The 21978-nt window shown below is 32.7% G+C and overlaps 1 protein-coding gene across 2 annotated transcripts in view; it reads left to right on the top strand.

Annotated features, from left to right (window-relative positions):
• Positions 1-10997, top strand: part of LOC149794417 (bestrophin-4-like) — a 32215-nt gene extending 21218 nt beyond the window's left edge. For both annotated transcript variants that reach the window (XM_089968617.1, XM_089968616.1), the window contains 2 exons: positions 562-804; positions 10210-10997. In XM_089968617.1, coding sequence (XP_089824743.1) covers positions 562-804; positions 10210-10213 — 247 coding nt within the window. In that variant the 3' untranslated portion in view covers positions 10214-10997. The remainder of the gene's footprint in view (positions 1-561; positions 805-10209) is intronic.
• Positions 10998-21978: the final 10981 nt, after the last annotated feature.

Here is a 21978-nt window from a genome sequence, read left to right as displayed (position 1 = left end):
ACCTTTTATTCCGTAAGGAAACATTAGTTTATTCGATAAGCGTTACAAAATGCAATCCCCTGCTTGCTAATTCTTTCAAAAGAATTATGGCAATTAATGAGGTTAGAAAATATAGCACGAGGTTATGGATGGGATCAGAATATAGTGACTGTTTTCATCTACTTACAGAGGGTCCCCCTGTAGCCGACGGGCATGTAACAAAACTTCCCCACTAAACCCATCCTTCCTACAGAGCTCTATATAAATGATAGTTTGACATATAACCATAACTTTAACGTAGGTGAAAAACAGTATAACTTTCTATGTCAAATTCTTATGGAGTCAATTTTCAATTGATCTTATATATATCTTTGAAAGGTGTGGGAAATTCCTGTTATTTCGTTCCATGGCACTAATTTATCCAAAATAAAAAAGGAACGCATATTTACTGAGTTGTATTGATCGTTAAGTTGAATACACTATACGTAAAAATACCACATTAAATGAGAAACAAATGTTGACCTGTAATTATTGTGAATTATGAACTGATTATCTAGCCTAGTCCAATGCGTTATATTGCAGATTTGTTGTGGAACCTGTCAACGGAGATATTGACGTAGATACTTCAATTCACAGACGGAATGCTCAGCCTTTTGACAAGCAAATCACTGGGAAGGTAGTCTCGCGGTCACCGGTGCTCTCCGCCATTGAGGAAGTTAATACTATAACTAGTCTGCAACAGATTTTATCGTCTGCCACTTGCTCTGTGGAAAATAGCACCGCCGAGAAGAATTGCGAAACAATACAAGAAAAAGAGCCTGAAAAGTAAGCTCCACGATTGTTTTCTTGAAAGCTCGAGAGACAACTACTCCAGTCTGCTCAGATGAACCGGACATCATGATCCTATTGTAGTAATCTAATGATTAATTTAGTTATTAACGATATTAATTATACGCACAACAGTGACTTCAACCATCTCGTGCAGTGATACAACACTGAAATGTAAAACTCAAAATTATCAGCGCACTAGCAAATGTTTCACCAACAAACTCGTGTTAGGATGCGACAAGACTAAAACTAACAAATAATGAAACAAATTTTTAAGCTCACTAGTGCAGCGAACACAATGTAAAAATGCAAGAGGTGTCACTACCGAGTTAACAAAACACCTGCGTGAAGTTCATTGTTTTCCATATTTCCGATGACCTCAGAGCAGTACTAGTTGTCAATTAAAGTATTTTTTAAAGCGCAAGTACAACAAATACTTTACCTCTAATCACCTAATGGCCACACCTCATGAGAATGGTATTACACTAGCATGTTTTTTCTTGTTTCACATTTGTGAAACTGACCAATAAGCCTTTAGCTATTGCACGCCATGCACTACAAAAAACTACCCATATACTTAATAAAAGGAATTATTCCTATATCAAGTTACTAAAGACTTGTACTTTAAAATATCCTAAAATTCCTTATGTTAATAAATTAGGGAGGGTCCATTTTACGAAACTAATGCATGCTACCATAAAGTCTCGTGAATAGTCTACCTTCAGACGTATACTCCTAGACATGGACTGATTGCACGGTTTGAGATATAGCTTCCCAACACAGACTCTCCATAATCAATAAATAAACACTATAATATAATTAAGCTATATAAGGAGATGTAAACACAAACAGCATATACCCTAGGTTTATATTTGTAGAAAACAAATAAGACCATAAAAATATTGTATTAAATTCAGCAGCTTATAGATATGTTATAGAAAAATGTAATGAGCATAACAGGGAAGTCACAATGTCGGAATTTACATATAATGCCTATTTGATGGGATGAAAGTTGGTAAAATCTAGTTTTGTTGAAGAATAACATCCAAGAGAACAAGATTTGGTTTCATACAGCAAATAAATGCTCAAATGATTTAAAAAAGATACCGATTTACATTTAATGATGATAACCTGAAAATGAGCAGCAGCAGGATGAGGTTAAAAAGTGCAGCAGGAAAAAGAAATAAATTGCTTCTTTGACATGAGTTAATATAAAACCTTGTAATTTGCTAATTTCGTAGCATCTTTTGAATATTTCGTCAATTGTAGATGGCCAAACATATTAGATGGTCAATATTCGACGATTCAACAAAAACATATATAGAATGTATGGACAATAATGCAACTAAGTATAGCCGTTTTAAAATCACCATAATTATTTTCAACTTTTTCATAAATCAAAAGTCATTCATACGTTTGAAAGGATTGATGAAAGATAGCACATCGTTGAAAATAAAAGTACCTGTTGCAGACGGTCGAATTCTTTGCCGTAGATAACAATTAAACATAGTTCATAAAGCATAGAATATTATTTGGAAGTTTTTCGACTGTTTTGAAATGACCGACATTGTAAACGTTTCAGACCAAGAAAAAAAAACATTAGTTTGGACATTGTTACTAAGATCCTGAATGTCCAGTTTCTTACAAAATGGACAAAAGGAAAGAAACTGCTCTGAAGCGGTAGAATGGTCAATCGAGCAACCTACCTACACATTTACTCAAGCGGCAAGAAAAACCATTTCCTGATTAAAATAGTTATGATAGCCACGTGGGTGATCTGTGGAAAGCATGTATTGTTGATATGCAGGAGCGGAACAATGCTACAATTCTGCCTGTGGTATATATTATTTTCGAAACAGTTTGGGATTTTTTAAAAATGGAAAACCAAACAGTATAGATGAAACGTGAAAGCCTGTAAATATATCACAATGAAAAAAAAAATAGTTTTAGAGTAAGAAAGCTAAAGATTTAATGATTTTCTGACAATGGGAGAGATCGACAGATTTTCAACTTACACTGAACAAAAAAATTAAATTTTAAAAAAATGGTGCGAAATCAAAAAGTTCAGGAGAGCATTAAAAACTAGCATGTGGGAATATTTCATTCTATATGAAACCAGAAAATGAGTTGACTTTTCATGAAAACTAATTTAAAGTTACAATAATACTCATTACAGATCAATAGACATGAAACCAGCTGAACCAAGCAGCGAAGATAATAATAATAATAATAATAATAATAATAATGATAATAATAATAATAATAATCAGGTACTTGGCAACGGATACATTTGTAGCAGGTAAATTTGAAATAGGTTAAAATATCAGGATTATGAAATACAACACAGTCTTGGTAAAAAGATGCCTCCGAAGCGTTACTGAGGAAATGTTTTAAAATCAGGCAAATAATTCTTGGTGACCCAGCCGTTTACAAATCAGAACACTCTGAAGGTGGTATAGAGTGCATGGTTTTGCGAACAAGAACTGTCTGGGAACGATGAAAAAGATGGTGGACATAAAGTTAAAACAATTTTAACATCCAAACAGATGAACGACAAAATGTAGATGCTGGTGACATGGAAAGGATATGATGGATCATTTGGCAAATGTCAGCGAGCTGAAAATATCAGGCCAGTACAACGAATGGATGTAGTGCAACACATAGAGGCATTAAAGAACTTTAAAATGTTCTTTTTTTGAAAGATAACAGTTGTATATTGAAAAAACAAGTGCATCACAGTAATGAAAAAATTAAAACAGGCAATCATATCTTCATCATATACTTTTATTGAAAAAAGAAGGTACATCCTAACTATGATCATTAAACAGAAAATGTCATAAATAAAACACATGATGAGGTCACTACAATATAAACAATGCTTCAGTGTTGTAGAAAATAACACTGGGAGAAATGGATAGCTTACACTTGCAAATATGAGGCTGATTCAAACTACATTTTCAAAAAAGCTGTAAACCAGACACAAATCTAAAGACTTCACGTTTTTATTCGAGATTTGAACAAAATAAAGGGAACTGAAAATTAAACACATACGGATGAAGTCATGAGAATATAATAATTTCAAATTCTCTTGAATTGCATTAATAAATATAAAGCAATTGTGTCGAGTACACCACCAACAGAACATTTTTGTTGGACAATATATTTATTATGCACCATTTTAACAAAGCCTTAAAACCTCTTTTCACAGTAGAATTAGTACAAATGCATCCCATATCGGTTTATTTGGTAAGGGTGTTTGCAACACATGCATGAAGTAAATTAAGGACAGATCGTACAGCATGTAGATATAAACAGATTTTGAATACACATACCAACATTAAACTACATTATAAAATTTCAAAGCAATCACCCTATAAGCATACAACAAACACCCATTTACTTGAAACTATTAAAGAATCAGCTTAGATGGATAGTGTAAATGGCAACATCTGGTTTGATGAGTTTTCTACAGACATTTAACATGTAAAGGAATTATAGAGTAGAGTTAAAACTTTGGTCAGTTTCATTCTTACTTTAAGATACGAAACCTGCCGTCAACATTTACTATTATACCAATACCTGATTATAACTGATCGGATATAAAAGAAAGTCTTGATTTATAAGACGTTTAGTTGTCCAAACATTTTAGCATTAATCATCATCCTAATTGGAGATATAGAAAGAGATCAGTTTCAATGACTTACTAGGCAGAGATTTCACCTCGTATAACAGATGTTGAGAATGACAAAAAAAATTCACGGTCCTTTATGGTAATTTAAAATAACATGATCTTATATATATATATATATATATATATATATATATATATATATATATATATATATATATATATATATATATATATATATATATATATATATAAAATCTACCTAGTAAGTCACTGAATTTTGTTCTCTTGTTATATCAATATACCTAGTAAGTCACTGAATTTTGTTCTCTTGTTATATCTCCGATTACGATGAGGATGAATGTCATAATGCTTCTAACAAAACGTTTATAAATCAAGGCTGTTCCTATATATATATATATATATATATATATATATATATATATATATATATATATATTACAAGGTACCCTTTGACAGTGTTTGACATTGTTATAAGATTAATGGAGTTTTAAAAAAATTGGAGGTGAAAGTTACGACATAGATGGAAAATCTTGATAAAACTTCAATCACGCATCATAGATTGAAAAATGAAATTAGATAATGGTGTAGATCGATGTTAGGATAAATGAGTTTGGGCACAGATCATCTGCCCATGTGATTGTTATTCTGGTACATGTCGTCTCGGGTACAATTCGCTAATCGGGTGTTGAGATTTTCGTTCGCATTCTGCATTTGCCTCCGAATAGCTCCTGTACAATCACTCGCAATATTTTATAAACGTTAAACAAATCAAATATTTACCATAAGATAAAGAAACAATAATTTATATTGCCTAATAATTGCATTAGCTGCTCTGGTTTTCTTTTAAAAATCATTATGATTTTCAAAAATGCTTTGAGATGTTTTGTTTACACGTCTGATCAAAGTGCAAGTTACAAATCAATATAAAAAATAAAACATTCAGGAAAGGAAATATATAGCCGTCCAAAGAGCTAATTACACTGCCAATAAATACCAGCAATGCGGCTGTTTTGATGGCCAACTCAAATACAAATAATTCCATTGTTTTCAAACAGTTTTTGCAGTCATCTTTGCTATCCTTAGCGAATTGTTCCTAATTGTTTCCCCACCAAACGTTCCTATAATCAGAACAACTGTTGATATAGTGATAAATATTTTTTGCAGTGGCAAAGGAAGCTATTGCCACAACCTATATTTTAAACCCTTTTTGAAGCACTTTATGATGATTTTCTTTTTATCCTGAATTGATATTTTTTAAAATTTCTCTCCAACTGTGTTAAATTTCACTCCAACTGAATTGAATTCGTTCACTATCAACAGCGACCGTTCTAACATGTTTTTACCATTTTGGTTGTATGTGTTTCCTTGCTGATCGCTTTTTAGTATGAGTAATCTATTTTTCATGCATTCCTACAACATATTTCATTTATGAAATTGTTTCATTCAAAACTTATTCACAATATTCATTTAACCCCTCACATTACTCAGTACTATTTAACTCCTTTTGCACGTACTTTGCTTTGAATTATTGGAAACCATTTATCACAGTCTCCTCTTCTTTAACCGGTTTATCATCTATTTTATCTGCAGCTCAGTATCCTCTGGTGCTGAACGCAAACTTGTTGCTTGCCTCTGTACATTAGTAGGTTCAAGCGCTTAGTTTTAATTTAGCTCGTCACCGTAGGCGAAGTGTAACCTCGGTAGGACATTTGATGCATTGTTCTGTCGATCACAGTGTGACTAATAAGTCGTTTCTAGTCTAGCCTGCAATTATGCTGGGTGACAAATTTGCTTTATGCTGTCTCTCCTCGAGATCTGATGTTTTGCAATATGGGTTAACATAATATAATGTTTTTGTATTCTAAGATAGGTTGGTTTCTAAGTTGCATTGAACTCTTTTTCATGGCAAGTCCTTTTTCAGCTGATCATTGTTCCGTTCCGTAACCTCTAGTAAAATTTTCGAAATCTCCAATTAATTTACATCTTTGAAAGCATTAACAATTGCGGGGCCAGTATCTATAATATAATCATCATCTTCATATAATCGATTTTCAAATCATTTATCAAAATCGTGATCATCTAACCATCAACGACATATCGATTATCAAACTAGCTAAGATTTTATCATTGATAAATGGACCAGGCACTTTGGAAGAGGTGCTGAGCAGGGGAGCAGAGCGTCATCCTGGACAAAGTCAAACTGAAGAAAGAATGGGATTTATCAAAGATAAAAACAAGAATGACTCTAATCCCACATAACATAAAGACTACATAGCTATTGCAAACAGCATACACAATGAGATAACAGTTACGAACTCGAGAGAAAAAGATTTGAAAACATGGTTGGGAAAAAATCAAGAAGATATATTAATTTGTTGTCAGTTCAAAATTTCATATAATTTCCAAAATTATTGTCAGGCGTAGTCATTTACTATGTGATGTGATTTATTAGAAATTTTTCCAATCGCCAGAATGAGACAATTTACAAAAATAAACGGAAAGACGATTATAGGACTTCGAATGTAAGGTATATTTCACTGGAATTTTGTCTTTTAAGTTGCGATTACTGCTATCGGCATTGGGTAACTGTCAGACATATTAATTTCCAGTAGACAACATAAAACTAAAGAATCGGAAAATGCAGGAAAATGAGTAATATAAAAATTCGTACTAGCTGCTTTATTGTTGATGCATTTGTTCTTTCAATCAAAATTGTAATATAAGTTGTCATTAGAAGTATATGCTTATGAGCATTAAAGTCTCACAGGGAAAATAGACTAAATAATAATATTCAAAATTATGTCGGGTAATGTGTGCTTACACAAACTTTTCAATGGTGAAATTAGCCATCTTGAATGTTTCGACTTTCATTTTACCCTTCTAACTCTTTGACTGTTGGTACATTTACATTTATTTTATCGGTTTCACTGGCATTCATATGCCTAGTGTTCGATCAGTGGAAAAATTTTATCTATTTCACTGGCACTCATATGCCAAGTGTTCTATCAATGGAAACATTTTATCTATTTCACTGGCACTCATATGCCTAGTGTTCTATCAATGGAAACATTTTATCTGTTTCACTGGCACTCATATGCCTAGTGTTCTATCAATGGAAACATTTCGTTTGCTGATCTGGATCTGACAGTCCAAAGGATGAACATAGGACAATATGATAAACGTCTAAAGCATCTTCGTCATGGCCTTCATTTTCACCTTCAGACATTTATTATATTTATATTCTGTTTTCATGTATTTATTCATGTGCTTGTTGTACTTGTCTCTGTACTCATTCTTAGATTTATGAACCTCAGTAGCTATTGGTTTACATACCGGACTCATGACATGAATGTTTCGGGTTCGAATCCTACCGTCAAAGCATATCGTGTCAGCTACAGTGGTGTGCCATTGGGCACGACACTTCCTCTCATTGCCTCAGAAGTAATATTCTTCTTGTTTTATTGTGCCGTAAAACAGCAAAGCAAACAATTTTGTTATTAGAGTATGCTTTTTGCACAAGCTTTTTGTCAAGTTTTACCATAACTGCTTGTCATGTAAACGTTGATTGTTTCTATTTTTCTTGGCACTTTCGGCATGTCTTTTTCCACTCTGTTTTCCCTCTTAAACCAAGAAAAGCGTAGCACTTGCAAAGCCGAGTTGCGTGGTATCTGTGAAGAAGCACTATTACACCTGTTCGATTGCATTTAGCACATCTTAACCGATGCATATTTTGGAGTGTCGTCTTCAACACTGTACATGAGCACTTCTAGCAGAAGAGATAGTGAACATTTTAGCATAAACAGCAATTTTAAGAACAGTAGATAAATCATAAATCACACCAAGGCACCTTTGATATGTGCTGTTCACATAAATGTTGTAGCTGACTTCCACTATCTTTAAAACAAACCTTTACTTTTATAAAACGCCATCAAATACTCCACCGCAATATCATTTACTGCTGTATTCTCTATTCTACACGGCATGTCTATGCAGAACAGAGAGACCTGACAATTGTATTAATTTAAAATTTAAAATGTTAGCAAGATTATTTTTTTTTAAATTGTCATAGATATCAATTTTATATATGTGTAAAGCAGAAAGATAATGTAGAAGATATATTTTTTAATTGGATAGAAAGTAGAGTTTAAATATTTTCGGTTGCTCTAACTATAGGAAAATCTGGATTAAATTTTGAAGGAATAACAATCCATGCAGATTGATGAGTGCGAAAGTCTCAATCTTCACTCTGCACAGATTGTTATTCCTTCAAAATTTGTTGTAAAAGCTTTGAAGATAAAGTTGAACTAAATTAAGACTTTCAGAACATGATTAAATAGTAGCCTATGCAGTTAGTAATTTTTGAATATTATCAATGACATGACTAGCACATTGATGAGTGAAAATGAAGACACCACGAGGAGCTCACTCAGCGTGTGCTTTAATAAACTGGCAAATCAGAAAGTCAAGATATAGACGAATAGAAACAGAAACTTGTACTGGAGGGGAAAAATGAAAAGAGAAAGAAAGCGAGAACATCACCTTGTCGACGAAGCATTTGAGAGAAATTGTTTTGAAAAAGTTTCGCTTGAAATGAAACGCATTGAAAAATTTAGCTTTAACATACAGATTAATATACTTAGCCATAAATGATTCATGTTGAAAAAGAAACTTTAACACTTGGTTGTTCTCCGGGCAAAATATAAATCTTTCTATCCTTAAAAAAGTGTTTTCATTTATAAACAATTTAATTGTTATTCCTGTCCTCAATTTATCCGTCTGTTTTTCAAACACGTTACTGTTGGTTAGTCAGTTCCAATGAATATTTCGCTAAATTAGTGGCAAATCTATCGTCTAAAATTTTTACGCTCTTTAATGTTGGATTTAAACGACAACTACTGTTCAGAGAAGACAACTCTGGGTACCTCTTCCAGTTTCAAACCTAACTGCATGCAAAGCTTTGTCTGGTAGAAATTATTATTTCCGCTTCTTCGTTTAACCAATATCTTGATGAATAAGAGTCTGTCATAATCAGACAAGCTACGAATGAACAATGGTATGTGTTTGTTTGAATATTTACTGTCTACATTATGCGTAGGACCTCTGTATTTTCCTGTCAAATGAGAATGGTCTCTTACAGTGCTTTTAGTTATTTGTTATCTTTGATAAGGCCTTTTATTTTTGAAATAAAATGTCTCTAATCCTTCCAAGTGAACACCATAGGTTTCGCAGCTTTAGTTCTTTATTTCCAATATACGTGTTTTACCATTTTCTAAATGCACCGTAAATTATTTTAATATGATCTTATCTTCTCTATATGACTGATTTATATCCTGCGTGAAATGGTTTTAAGTACGAAAAAAAACTCGCAGAATGTGCTTATACTTTTACTGTACAAGATGCCCATAAATGGTAGTTATTACGTTCTTGGCGTACATATAAATAAGATGCTTTCTAGAAAAAAAAAAATTTTCATTTAGAAAATTTTCTGCCCGTGGTACAATTGTATCAGACACCCCCGGTACACTAATGCTTTAATAATCACAATAAATGACATTCGGAATCTTTACATGTGGATCATATTTTAAATTTCTGAGTGAGAGAATTGTCTTCGTTGTATCATTATAATTTGTGTTTTTTCAAGGGTTATTCAAGCAATTTATTTACTAAAGTACGTCGTCTTACATGACAAAATGGTACCTTACATCTTTGAAGTCATAATTAAATATAATTAACATGTCTTTCTATTTCAGTTAATCTTACAGAACTGTTGTAGTTTCTGTCCGCCACAAGTCTGATGTCTTCGTCTTCCAAATAGTTCATCCAATTTACGGATAAAATAACTACATTTTCAAATATCTGATATTCTCTACTATTACTGGACACCTGTAAAACCAAATGATGTATCCTAGCAAATTGCATTTTGATGAGATTTCATATTCAAATTGTATTTTGATTGCTTCTCGTGATTTGGGGTGGGAGAGCTTGAAAACTGAAGTCATAGTATAAAAAGGAATGTATTATTTGGAATTTATACGTTACTACAAGGTTTTATTTTTACCCACTTCAGATAAATCTATTTATTACCCTCTTCTGAGTGTCTGTTATCAATAGTGAATATTCAGTCTTGTCAAACATCCATCTTGTGCTTTATTTTCCTCTCAAATTTAGTATGTAAAATGTCGATTGCGTGTTCGATGACATTTACCATTTTAGCTATCTTTAGTATATTTAAAACTTTGTTCTGTTGTAAAAAGGTATACACTGAACGTATTTGATCATGACTGGGCCGTTCCGTAAGTCTCTTCGTTAAGTCTAGCTGTACTTTTACAAAGCAAAATTGTCTGAGTTTATAATGAATCCTCTTTAAATCAAAATTTCAATCAAATCTTGATTGTTTATAACCGCAAAATCCACATTAAATCATATTTATATTAAATGAATCTGTAAGTCTTTTAGGAACAATTCTGTTTAAATTCTAGTTATTAATATCTCTTAATTGAATCTAGTTCAGAAACGTAATAAAGGTGGTTGAAACTTTCTTTTTCTTTTTTTTATTGGTTCATCAAGTAAAGAAGTGGCATCGCGATTTATTTCACTCAGAAAAATACGAACATGTAATTAACTATTCTGAGTGTGTTTTGGCAGCATTAATTTGGATTTAGTTATTTAGAAATATTTTAATATATATTAAGCCTTTTTCCAAGTCTTTAGGATGGCTATAGATACACAAAAGGATGGACATATATACACAGTATAATGTAAATAGATACACAGTATGATTTCAATAGATATACAATAGGATGAAGATAGATACACAATATGTATGATGTACATAGATACACAATACAATTTACATAGATACACATTACAATTTAAATAGATACGCAATACAATTTACATAGATGCACAATACAATTTACATAGATACACAATAAGATAGAACACCGTGAATACAAAAATTTTCCTTTCACATTCGTATTCGAATCTGCGTCATCAATCTGACTGCTGTAAGCACGTGTCGGCCCTAAGCAGGAGTTTTCGTTCAGCGATGATCAAACGAGTCCTGAAAATATAGTTTTGTTACCATATCGGAAAAACACCCTTAACTCTAAATTGCCACACAATACGCATAATCTATAAAACTATGTATAGACATGCTTACCTTCTTATTGTTTTCCTCTCTTAAAATAGCTTCGTGAAAATAGTTTTCATCCTTGGCATGAATTCAGAGGCTTTATCTAAATTTCATACACTGATCTCTCTCTCTCTCTCTCTCTCTCCATTTGCATCAGTGAAGACGACCTAAACCATTCTTGTTCATTAATGTTTTTCAACGTTACGAAAATCATCATAGGAACTTTGGAAACCGAAATTAAAGTACTTAGAGCGACGAATATCTACAAGAAAGCAAATGAATGAATATCTTCATTACTCAGTTTAATCTGTATTCAGCGTCTGCAGAAGGATAAGCTGAGGAAACTAAAAAACTACGCCAAATGACATTTAATTGTGCAAATTTACTACAGTTTAAAAATATAAACATAGGAACATGATACTTCGACCAGAACTACAAAGCGTGCAAACGTTTGATTCTGTATTGCTGAAAGGATTCTTTGTAATCCATGTACAATATGTATAGCGTCTCGATTAATAAAGGGTTACATGTTGAAGGGGAAAGGAAAAACATCTAAACTTCCAAAGCATAAACCAAATGACGCACGAGTTTTTACCTATGTGGTAAATCGTTGGGCATGTTAACTAGCTGTGAGAAAACCCGAAAGACGCTTGCACTGTAAAACGAATGTTTTTGGGTTTTTTCTTGGACATACAAAGATAAATGAAGTATCTTGGGGACATTTTATCGCAAACTGTTAAAACAATCATAACAGAGTGAGTTGTATGGGCACAAAAGCTGCTTGTAAACAGAAAATAATATAATAATTAAATACCTACCTTGTAGAAGTCAAAATTATTTGTTAACATTCTTACAGAAAGTGTAGGGTAAACTTGAATAACTTTATTTGCATAGGCTTCAAAGCTTTGATTGATATTTACACTGCAAATGGCTCGTGATGACCATGGGAATGATCTATCCATGTTCTCTATGTTCATGTTTTTCCCGTTCGCTATCGTCAATAATTAATACAATTGTTATTCATGCGAACAAACATTTATCAATATTTTCAGTGACGATGGAATCGTGTTTATCGACGTAATTACTATGCCCACGGTTGCTGTTGATACGTCTTATGTTACTTGGTTAGGCTCGAATAAACAGTAACAAAAGAAAGAGTGAAAACAACAAGTTTTGAAAAATTTTAACAAATAATTTATTTCCTTTGAAAAACACTAAAAGTATGAAAAATAAGAACTTAGGTTTTGAGAATCAAATCCAAAATAATCCAAGAATAATCCACGAATTAAATTTTAGAAGTCCTAATAATGAAATGTTCTAATGAATTCAAGTTCCAGTCCTGACGAAGAATCAAAAATGGAAGGCGATGACGTATACTGTAGTCAGTATGGTGTTGTGTCGTCTACAGATCTTTTTTATTACACAGTCAATTTATTCCGGTGTTTGAATTTCAGAATAAAATTTAAATAAATGTCTTTGTCCAAGAATTCTGTATGAGAACTCAAACATTTCCAGGAAAAGAATTAATCATTTAGAATCCAAATAATCTGAATATAAATTAAAACGTAATTCCCAAACTGTCACAAACACACTTTCCGGTGTAAGAAAGCCCCGACTGAGAAATACCTCTCTAAACAGTAACTTGAAACGCAAAACAGATTCTCGGATGAGGCTCAACTCTCCAGAATTTTAGAAAAGTATTTACGTCTAAAGCACGTAGTCCCAGTATGACTTTGACAAAAACCAATCATTATACTCTAAGAATAGAATAAAAATAAAAGGTTGTTTACTTCTCTCGTTGATTTCTGAATTAAGGTCGGGAACTAGGTCAGCATAAAATACAAAGTTCGATGTTTACGATTAACTCTAAGGTCAAACTTATTTCTGGAAAATATCAAATTCCACGTAAACAAAATTATATTTTGACATATAATGAAATTAAAAATAATTTTTTAAAAACTTACAAACAATTAAATTAAATCAAATATAAATAAATCAAATAAACATAAGTAATAGTACCTTGTACAAATTTTTGGATGAATAAAAAGTATTTTGACATCTGTCATTCAGAAGAACGGCAAACACTGCAGCTCATCTTGATGATTGCAATATGTATGAGATCCCCTACACATCTGAACACTACTTTGTCAGAAGTAAATCTCCCTGTCTTCTGTTGTCAAATATCCCTGATGTTTACAAACCAAGCTAATTATATTTTAAATTATATGTATATGTGTTATATCTATATACCGATGATTGAAAGTTATTAGATATATTTGCAATTATTGTTAGAATATTAATTATGAATGCAGTGTTTAGAAATGATACCATGATAAAATATATGACATGATTACATGGCTATGGTTGGGTAATTATCAAGTGTAAATGTTTTCTAATCATTCACCAAAGTTAAATTAAGTCCTAATGACTTTGTGCTTACCTTGCGAGTGTTTAAATAAAATTTGCTCTTCGATAAATACCCTAACCTGCTGTACTTCTGCTTGTCAATGACATAATAAGTGTTTCGAATCATTGAATGAGTGACATATTAAAAGTGTGTGTGTGTGTGTGTGTGTGTGTGCGTGCGTGACGGATTTTTAAGGTAGCTTCAACAAGTTTTCAGTCATATCTAGCACTGGGGCATCATGCCGCAGACATATAGCATCATGTCCCACCCAGTTACTTTATCCTGACACCAGGTCAACCAATCCCTACACTAACCTCACTAACCTCTTAATGCTGAGCGCCAAGCGAGGCAGCTGCTAGAACCAATTTTATGTCTCTGGTATGACTCAGCCGGGTTTCAAACCTTCGACCGCCAGCATCCGCACTCTAACCACTTAGGCCACCGGAGCGGTCGACATAATAAATGAATGAAATGAAACTGGATGATAAACATACAGTTACCATGAGATATGAAACGACATCAGTTAGTGAGTTGCTGAATTTTCTGGCTTCGTTTGATTAAATAAAAAATGTTCTCATCTATACATGTTCAACTAGTTCACATTATAATATATACATTCAGAGACATAGGGGGCGACTAAACCACTTGTATGCATTTTATGCAAAACACTATCCTCCAAAAAAAACATTCTATGAAAATCATGTGCATCTAAGATAACTGATAGCATTATTCCAACATATAGACATAAGTACACGTGCACAAAAATGAATGCACCATCACAAACAGTAACAGCTTTGGTCCATTGTTCGCTTTAGCGGACAGGGTAGGTAACGGTATTGTCACATTTGACTATAGGTTAAAAAGCAATTGTAATTTTTATCTGATTCTTATGTATATACAATCTGCATAATCTTAATAAGACTATACGTCTAACGGGATAAAAATTAATAAAACATAAAATAATTATGACTCTTATGTATTGATAGTGAACAACATATTACAACAAATGTGTCATGATGAAATTAAGGTGGGTCCCAAGACGCGAATTCCATTGCACTATCAGAAGACAATACATCATCCTGAACATACAATAAGTATCAGGACGCTTATTATGGAGGGGATTACCGCCATAATTATATGCGTGTATTTTCTAATCTTCCTTGATGCATTATTGTAAATGGCTGCTTGCAAGTGCTACTTTCATAATTCTATCCATGTATATTGTATTCCTCATTGATGCAGATTGTACGTGGCAGTTTGCAAGTGATCCTTTCCGCCTGCATTATTGTCAATGGCTGCTTGCAAGAGCTACATTCATAATTCTAGTCATGCATTTTCTATTCTTCATTGATGCAAGCTGTAAATGGCTACTTGCAAAAACTTAGATCTACTTTCCTTCTGCGTCATTTTATCATGCAATTTACCACCTACAGAATTGATTCATTAGTTTGTCGTATGCCAAATGCTATGTCAGTTATTGTAAGTTTTAATATTCTATTTATAAACTTGCTATATCACAAGTTACACAGACGGCACCTTCTAAACTCATGGTTATAATGTAGCATCAAGCCGTTGCAAGTTAGCATCACGGAAGTTAGCATAAAATAATGCCTCATTATGACAACAGATGGCGCCGTGATTCGTCAATTTCTAACATTACGACTATTCCTCTGACCCTAGCAAAAGGAGGTTATACCACTTTACGGCATGCTTGGGCGTCTTTTTTAAAATATCATTCGAATTATATTACCGCATTACAGTCAGCTGATTTCTCAGAGTATTAACATTCGGAAGAGAGGTGGCCTGCAAGAAGCACAAAACAAATTAAATGTAACAAATTGTATAAAATTAGATGTATTTACGCTATGTTGTGTTTCAGCTGACCCTTTCCACCCCATTTTTATTTGGACATTTTGTGGGTGTAATTTACCGTTACCGCACGGTGGCAGAATAGGGAAGTCGCTTACAAGCAAGGTTTAAGGTCCTAATTTGTGTATATACTCTTAGTCATAATGTTATTAATTTAGAGCATGTTTATTAATTTTAGAGTGCATTCCAAATTCTTCTTTTTGAATCAGAAACGACCTCATATAAATTTGAGCACATTGCAGATACTTGCACAGAAAGGCCGTACTTTCTCTTTCTTGTTTATTCACGAGAGAGAGAGAGAGAGAGAGAGAGAGAGAGAGAGAGAGAGTACACCATTGATATGAAGATTCTGTTTATTATCTCATCCCTATGGAATAAAGATTTACTGTCTTTATTCATATATATATATATATATATATATATATATATATATATATATATATATATATATATATATATATATATATATATATATATATATATATATAAGTTAAATATTCAAATTATACAGAATTCTTATATATGTATGTCATGTATGATTATGCAAGTATTGACACTAGTTGTCGTGACTAGTATCTCATATCTCCAATTTCATTTGAAATCTTCAATTCCAATACAATAGAAAAAGACAAATGACTTGAAACAATGATATCACATACAAAGCATATAATGTAGCATGGCTATCTGCTAGAAAAATATGAACTTATTTCATTATATAAGAAAAGAAATTCTAAGAGTATGAAATATATTTTCTGTATTTAAACATAAAGAACATTTCCATACAATTATGAGATGCTTTTTTCCACAGATATCAAACTGGAAACTACATTTTTTATTATTTAAATTCGTATTCATCCATATATGAAGCAACATTTTTAGTACAGATAAGATGACTGATTGTATGGTACCTCAGTGATAAAACATCACACTCCTTTGGTAGCAATTATAAAAATATAATATACTGAATATAAATAACATTGCTACCACTACCAGTAGCTAGCTCAATTTGTTTGTACAAATACAGTACCAAACTTGCTTGTTACATTTGGATATGAAATTAATGTAGAGGCTAAAAAGATTAATACAAATGTTTATTTGTAACTTCTATAGATATAATTGTTTTCTGTTAGAATAGCAAGACCCATATCCTCAAAACTTTTTTTTTAAAAAACTTTTAAAGTTTTTAAGGCTACTCATCCATCCCCTCATAAACATCTTCATTTGTTTGTGATTTCATAATTATTTTATCCTGTTTAAAATATAAGTTAAAATTGTCATGACACAAAAATATCAGCACAATACAACTATGCAATAATGTACAATGAATAAATAAAAACAGTAAAGTCCTGTGATTAACTTTTCATATGAAATATTAGAGAAAAATAAATATTCAATGGAAACTGGCATTAATAAAAACAAAATTGTACGATGAATTAGTCTAAAACAAAAATTGTTATACAGGTATGCAATTATAAGAAACAAATACCTGGATTGTCTTGTTACATTGTTCTTATTGATTTATTTGCCAATCCCTTTTGTTTTTCACTTTTACATGAATAAAACATGAATAAAGACAAGCTTTTCACACAATTTGGCTTTTGTATTGGACATACACTCATAACTGCAAATTCTGAGGAATTAAAACTGTAAATTCTGAATTGGCCGAGACACATTTTCTTTTCTATACTGCATGCATTTGTAAATTATGCCTCAAAAACAGTCCGGTTATATTCCCTTTGTGACATTTTCAAGAATTAATCCCAAAAAGCATTTCATTTCAGAATCTGTATTCAGTATATACACTGTACAAAAATGCGCACGTTTTGAGAACTTGTTTTTTGCGTCAATAAAAAAAGTTTTTTGCACTTGCTATGATAAAAAAAAATCAAAAGAATTATATTGTATTCGCTAATTTGTTATTTCTGATGATTTGACCTTCCCTTCACAAAACTATTATATTCATGAACCCGAGATGAAATTTTATATATGGCCTGCTATCAATAATAAATGTGCCTTGGAACAATGGACAAGGAAAATTCCATAATTTAAATGAATTAATAATTCAGCAGCGAGAGAGAGAGAGAGAGAGAGAGAGAGAGAGAGAGAGATTCATAAGTAGGTTAGTTTCTTCACAGAATAATAGAAACCACTAGCCAATTACTGACTGCAGTTATTAGATATCTGAGCAGAAAGTAACGGCTACTTTGCAAGACATCTTAATGTGAGTTATAGGCCCCTAAGTACTATTCATCAGAGAAGACACAAAACAGGGTTTCAGAAATTGAAGCCACACAAGCACCAGTTTGTTACTATGTAAAACATGAGGTCATTATGAGAAAATGGAGACCACCCGATGTACCTGCTGGTGATGAATGGTCAGTGAGCAAGTAAATTGTTGGTCCTAAGTCGTATCGACAGTAAATTCATAGTCTAGCCAATAAAACTTCTTAAGCTGGTCATTTTGGTGCCAGTAAGAATTATCACAAGATAATGAATCATTTTTATTTGCTGAAAATGAAAAGTGATGTTTATAAGTATCATAGATCTTGACACACTTGTCAAATGATAGGAAATCCCAATCAGAAGATATCTAAGGCAGGTCTGCAACCTATTCGTGCATTTGACCATTTTGCGTAATACCAAATCAAGCAACCAATATTTGTTGACCATAATGTGTGGGTCCTCAAGATTATCATAGGCTATTCCTTTGAAGAATATTAAAGCAACAACTGTTCTAAAAGTTTAGGCAATGTTTTTAGCACTTGTTTGCCCACCCAAATCTGTCACAATTTTATGTTTGATTATTTCCAACAACTTATGCATAAATTAGACATCCAACAGTTTAAAAGTTCTGCCTATCACCCTGAAAGTCATGGAGCTAGTACAAGATTGTCCGAAAACAATCTCACCTACCCAGGATATATGTAGGCAATTAAATAAAATCAAAAACTATAAAAAGACAGTGGTTAGTAAAATTCTACCTTGTATCATTAGCGAGTAAGATCAATATTTGCTTTTTTAACTCTTGTTGATACTTGCTGAAGGAAAGACCCTAAGACTGTCGTAAAACACGTTCATCGACCCCGGATACATGTATTCAATTACAATAACTTAATGAAATATGCAGTTTTGGTGCATTCTCTCTCTCTCTCTCTGATCATAGATAATTCGCTAAACTACTTTTATATTGCAAAGAGCAGCAGACTTGATAAGACGGAATCATGCGTCACTACATTCACATTTAAAAAATTCTTTTACAGTTATTGTTTATATCTTTAATGTGACAAAGAGTAGGTGAATAATTATAACCTAACGGAGCTCTATTTATATTTTTAAAATTCCTGAACCAGTTTATTATTTTTAATTGGTTTGATAATGGTAAGAATTACAATAAATAAAAGTAAAATCTCCTGTAACATTGTGTCTTTTGTCCCTGATTATTTCCGCTTTTAGAGACAAAAGTTATAAAGGATGCAAACCAGTTACAAGACTGTTTGTTTGTTTTGTATTTCTTTTTAAAAAATACGCTTAAAAGGTTGGTGTTCTGTACATTAACAATGCAAATTAATTATTGGAAAATAATCATACACTAAATCTAATACTTCTAATCGCAAGTAAACATTTTTATCATGATACGAACATGATTTTCCACAGTTTGTTTATTTCGTTTTTTCCGACAAAATATGTTCCAAAATGAAGATTGTGATAAGAATGAGAAAACCTTTAGGAATGCTTAATTTTTTTAAATGTCATTTTACGTATAAACTTTATTTTAAATGTGCTGATGTTGCTCTGAAATATATTATTTTTGCCGTAGCTTATGTACAATAGTATCACACAAAAAGATTTAGGTCTGTGAGTTGCGTCAAAATGGGTGACGTACAATACGATCCTTACAACCAGGTGTCGTCTGATGAAAGCTCGTTAAGAAGGGTACGAGGGAATATATCAGTGTCACCTTGCTAAAATAACTAATGTTTCCAAAGCAATGAGAGATCATTAAGAAGTAAATTTCTTAAACGGTGAAAGTAAATACTTAAGTACGTCAAAACTGGGGTTGAAGAAGATGGACTACCCTGCTGCAGTGTATGCGTTTTTGTTTTCGTAAGGTACTATAAATCGCTTAGATCTTCGAGAAAACACATGTTTTTTAGAGAACGATTAAACCTTTTCGTTGCTAACGTACACCTTAAAAAGGGGGACTGAAAGAGTTACAATGTTTATCGATACAAAATAAAGACAGTAAAGCTCGGTGGGGAGCATTAATTATTTTTGGTAAAGGAATAATTTTAAAAAATTAGAGCGCCGTCTGTTGTCATAATGCTATGCTGATCTCTAGTATGCCATCATGACAACAGATAGCGACACCAGTTGGATAACAAAGACGATACTTAAAAACTTAGTATTTACATTGTTGCAAGGCCAAATCTGTATGAAAACAGCAGGTGGAATAATGTAATTGTAATATAGCTAATTTATGAACAGAATATACAAAACTTGTAGCAGGTGACATAGCGTTTGCCATACGACAAACTACAGAATCAGTTCAGTAGTTGGCAAATTGCAAGATACAATGACGGAAGGAAAATAGTTCTAAGCACTTGCAAGCAGCTATTTACAGCTTGCACTAATGAAAAATAGAAAATTCATGACTAGAATTATGAATGTAGCACTTGCAAGCAGCCATTTACAATAATGCAGGCGGAAAGCAGCACTTGCTAACTGCTACGTGTATGCATCAATGAAAAATACAATATACATTGATAGAATTATTAGGACAGAATTTTTTAGTACAAGTAACAAGATTGAAAATTCCTCTAAATTGTATTAAGAGTAAGTTTTGATTAAATTGTATTAGAAGTAAATTGATAAATCATATTGGAGGCAGTTTTCTACTAAAATATATTGAGATTGAATCCATTTATTCGTGTTACAATTATATACTACTTAGTACAGATTACGCCCTTATGATCAAGTACGAACCGGCTATACATACATTTCCCTTGTATCCTAAAGTCGGCACACAAAGAGAAACTATATGTAAGTACCGCATTGCGGAAACCTAAAAAAAATCATAAGCTTTTACTAATCGCGCTGACGTTGTAGAATTGTCTGTCTAATGACGTCCATAGATCTCGACGATAATATGTAAGAGACTACGAAGCCTCACTTGAGATTCTGGCCTTCGCAAGGAGCTAGGAGCGCGCCATATTTGGCGTTGTCTTCAGAAACTGGTATAAAAACCCCAGCCACGGGCCGACACCAGTTTTGCTGGCCAGAACCTCAAACAAGCTTTGTCTTTGCAGCTCGATCCCGAGTACCTTAAATTCCCCAAGAATGTAGTCACGTCTTCATCATCGAGTGACACTTACATCAAATGACTTGAACTTCCTTTCTTTTCTCTCTCTATCTCTCTCTCTCGGAACTGAGAACGGATTAACTTAGAAATTACGAAACAAAACTCTTCGTTAAAAGAATTATGAAAGTAGCACTTGCAAGCAGCCATTTACAATAATCCATCAAGGAAGATTAGAAAAATACATGCCAATTTAAAGGTACTGATTACAGTCTTGCCAAGACTGAATTACTAGGTACCAATTACATAGTTACCAAGATACCAGTAAACAGGTACCAATTACAGACTTACCAGGACTGAATACTAGGTACCAATTATAGACGTACCAAGACGACAATTACTAAGTACCAATTACAGAAAAGACGTAAATTACCAGTACCAGTTACATACTTACAAAGAGCCGATTACTAGGTAACAATTACAGACTTACCAAGACGACAATTACCAGGAACCAATAACAGAAGCCGATAACTAGGTACCAATTACATACGTACCAAAATGCCAATTATCAAGTACCAATTACCGACGTACCTAGACGCCAGTGACCAAGTACCAATTACACGCGTACGAAGACGTCAATTACAAAGCACAAGTGACAAATAATAAAGAATACTAAAATTAAAATAGGTACAGAACGTCGATTAATAGAAATCAATTGAAAACAATACAGCACATCGAACGTAATGTAGGGAACTTGAGGCAAATTACCAGGTACCAATTCCAGACTTACCAAGACAACAGTTACCAGGTAC

This window comes from Sinohyriopsis cumingii, chromosome 8, assembly GCF_028554795.1.
Source record: "Sinohyriopsis cumingii isolate HCF-2022 chromosome 8, ASM2855479v2, whole genome shotgun sequence".
NCBI lineage: Eukaryota > Metazoa > Mollusca > Bivalvia > Unionida > Unionidae > Sinohyriopsis > Sinohyriopsis cumingii.
This window is presented reverse-complemented; position numbering and strand designations above follow the sequence as displayed.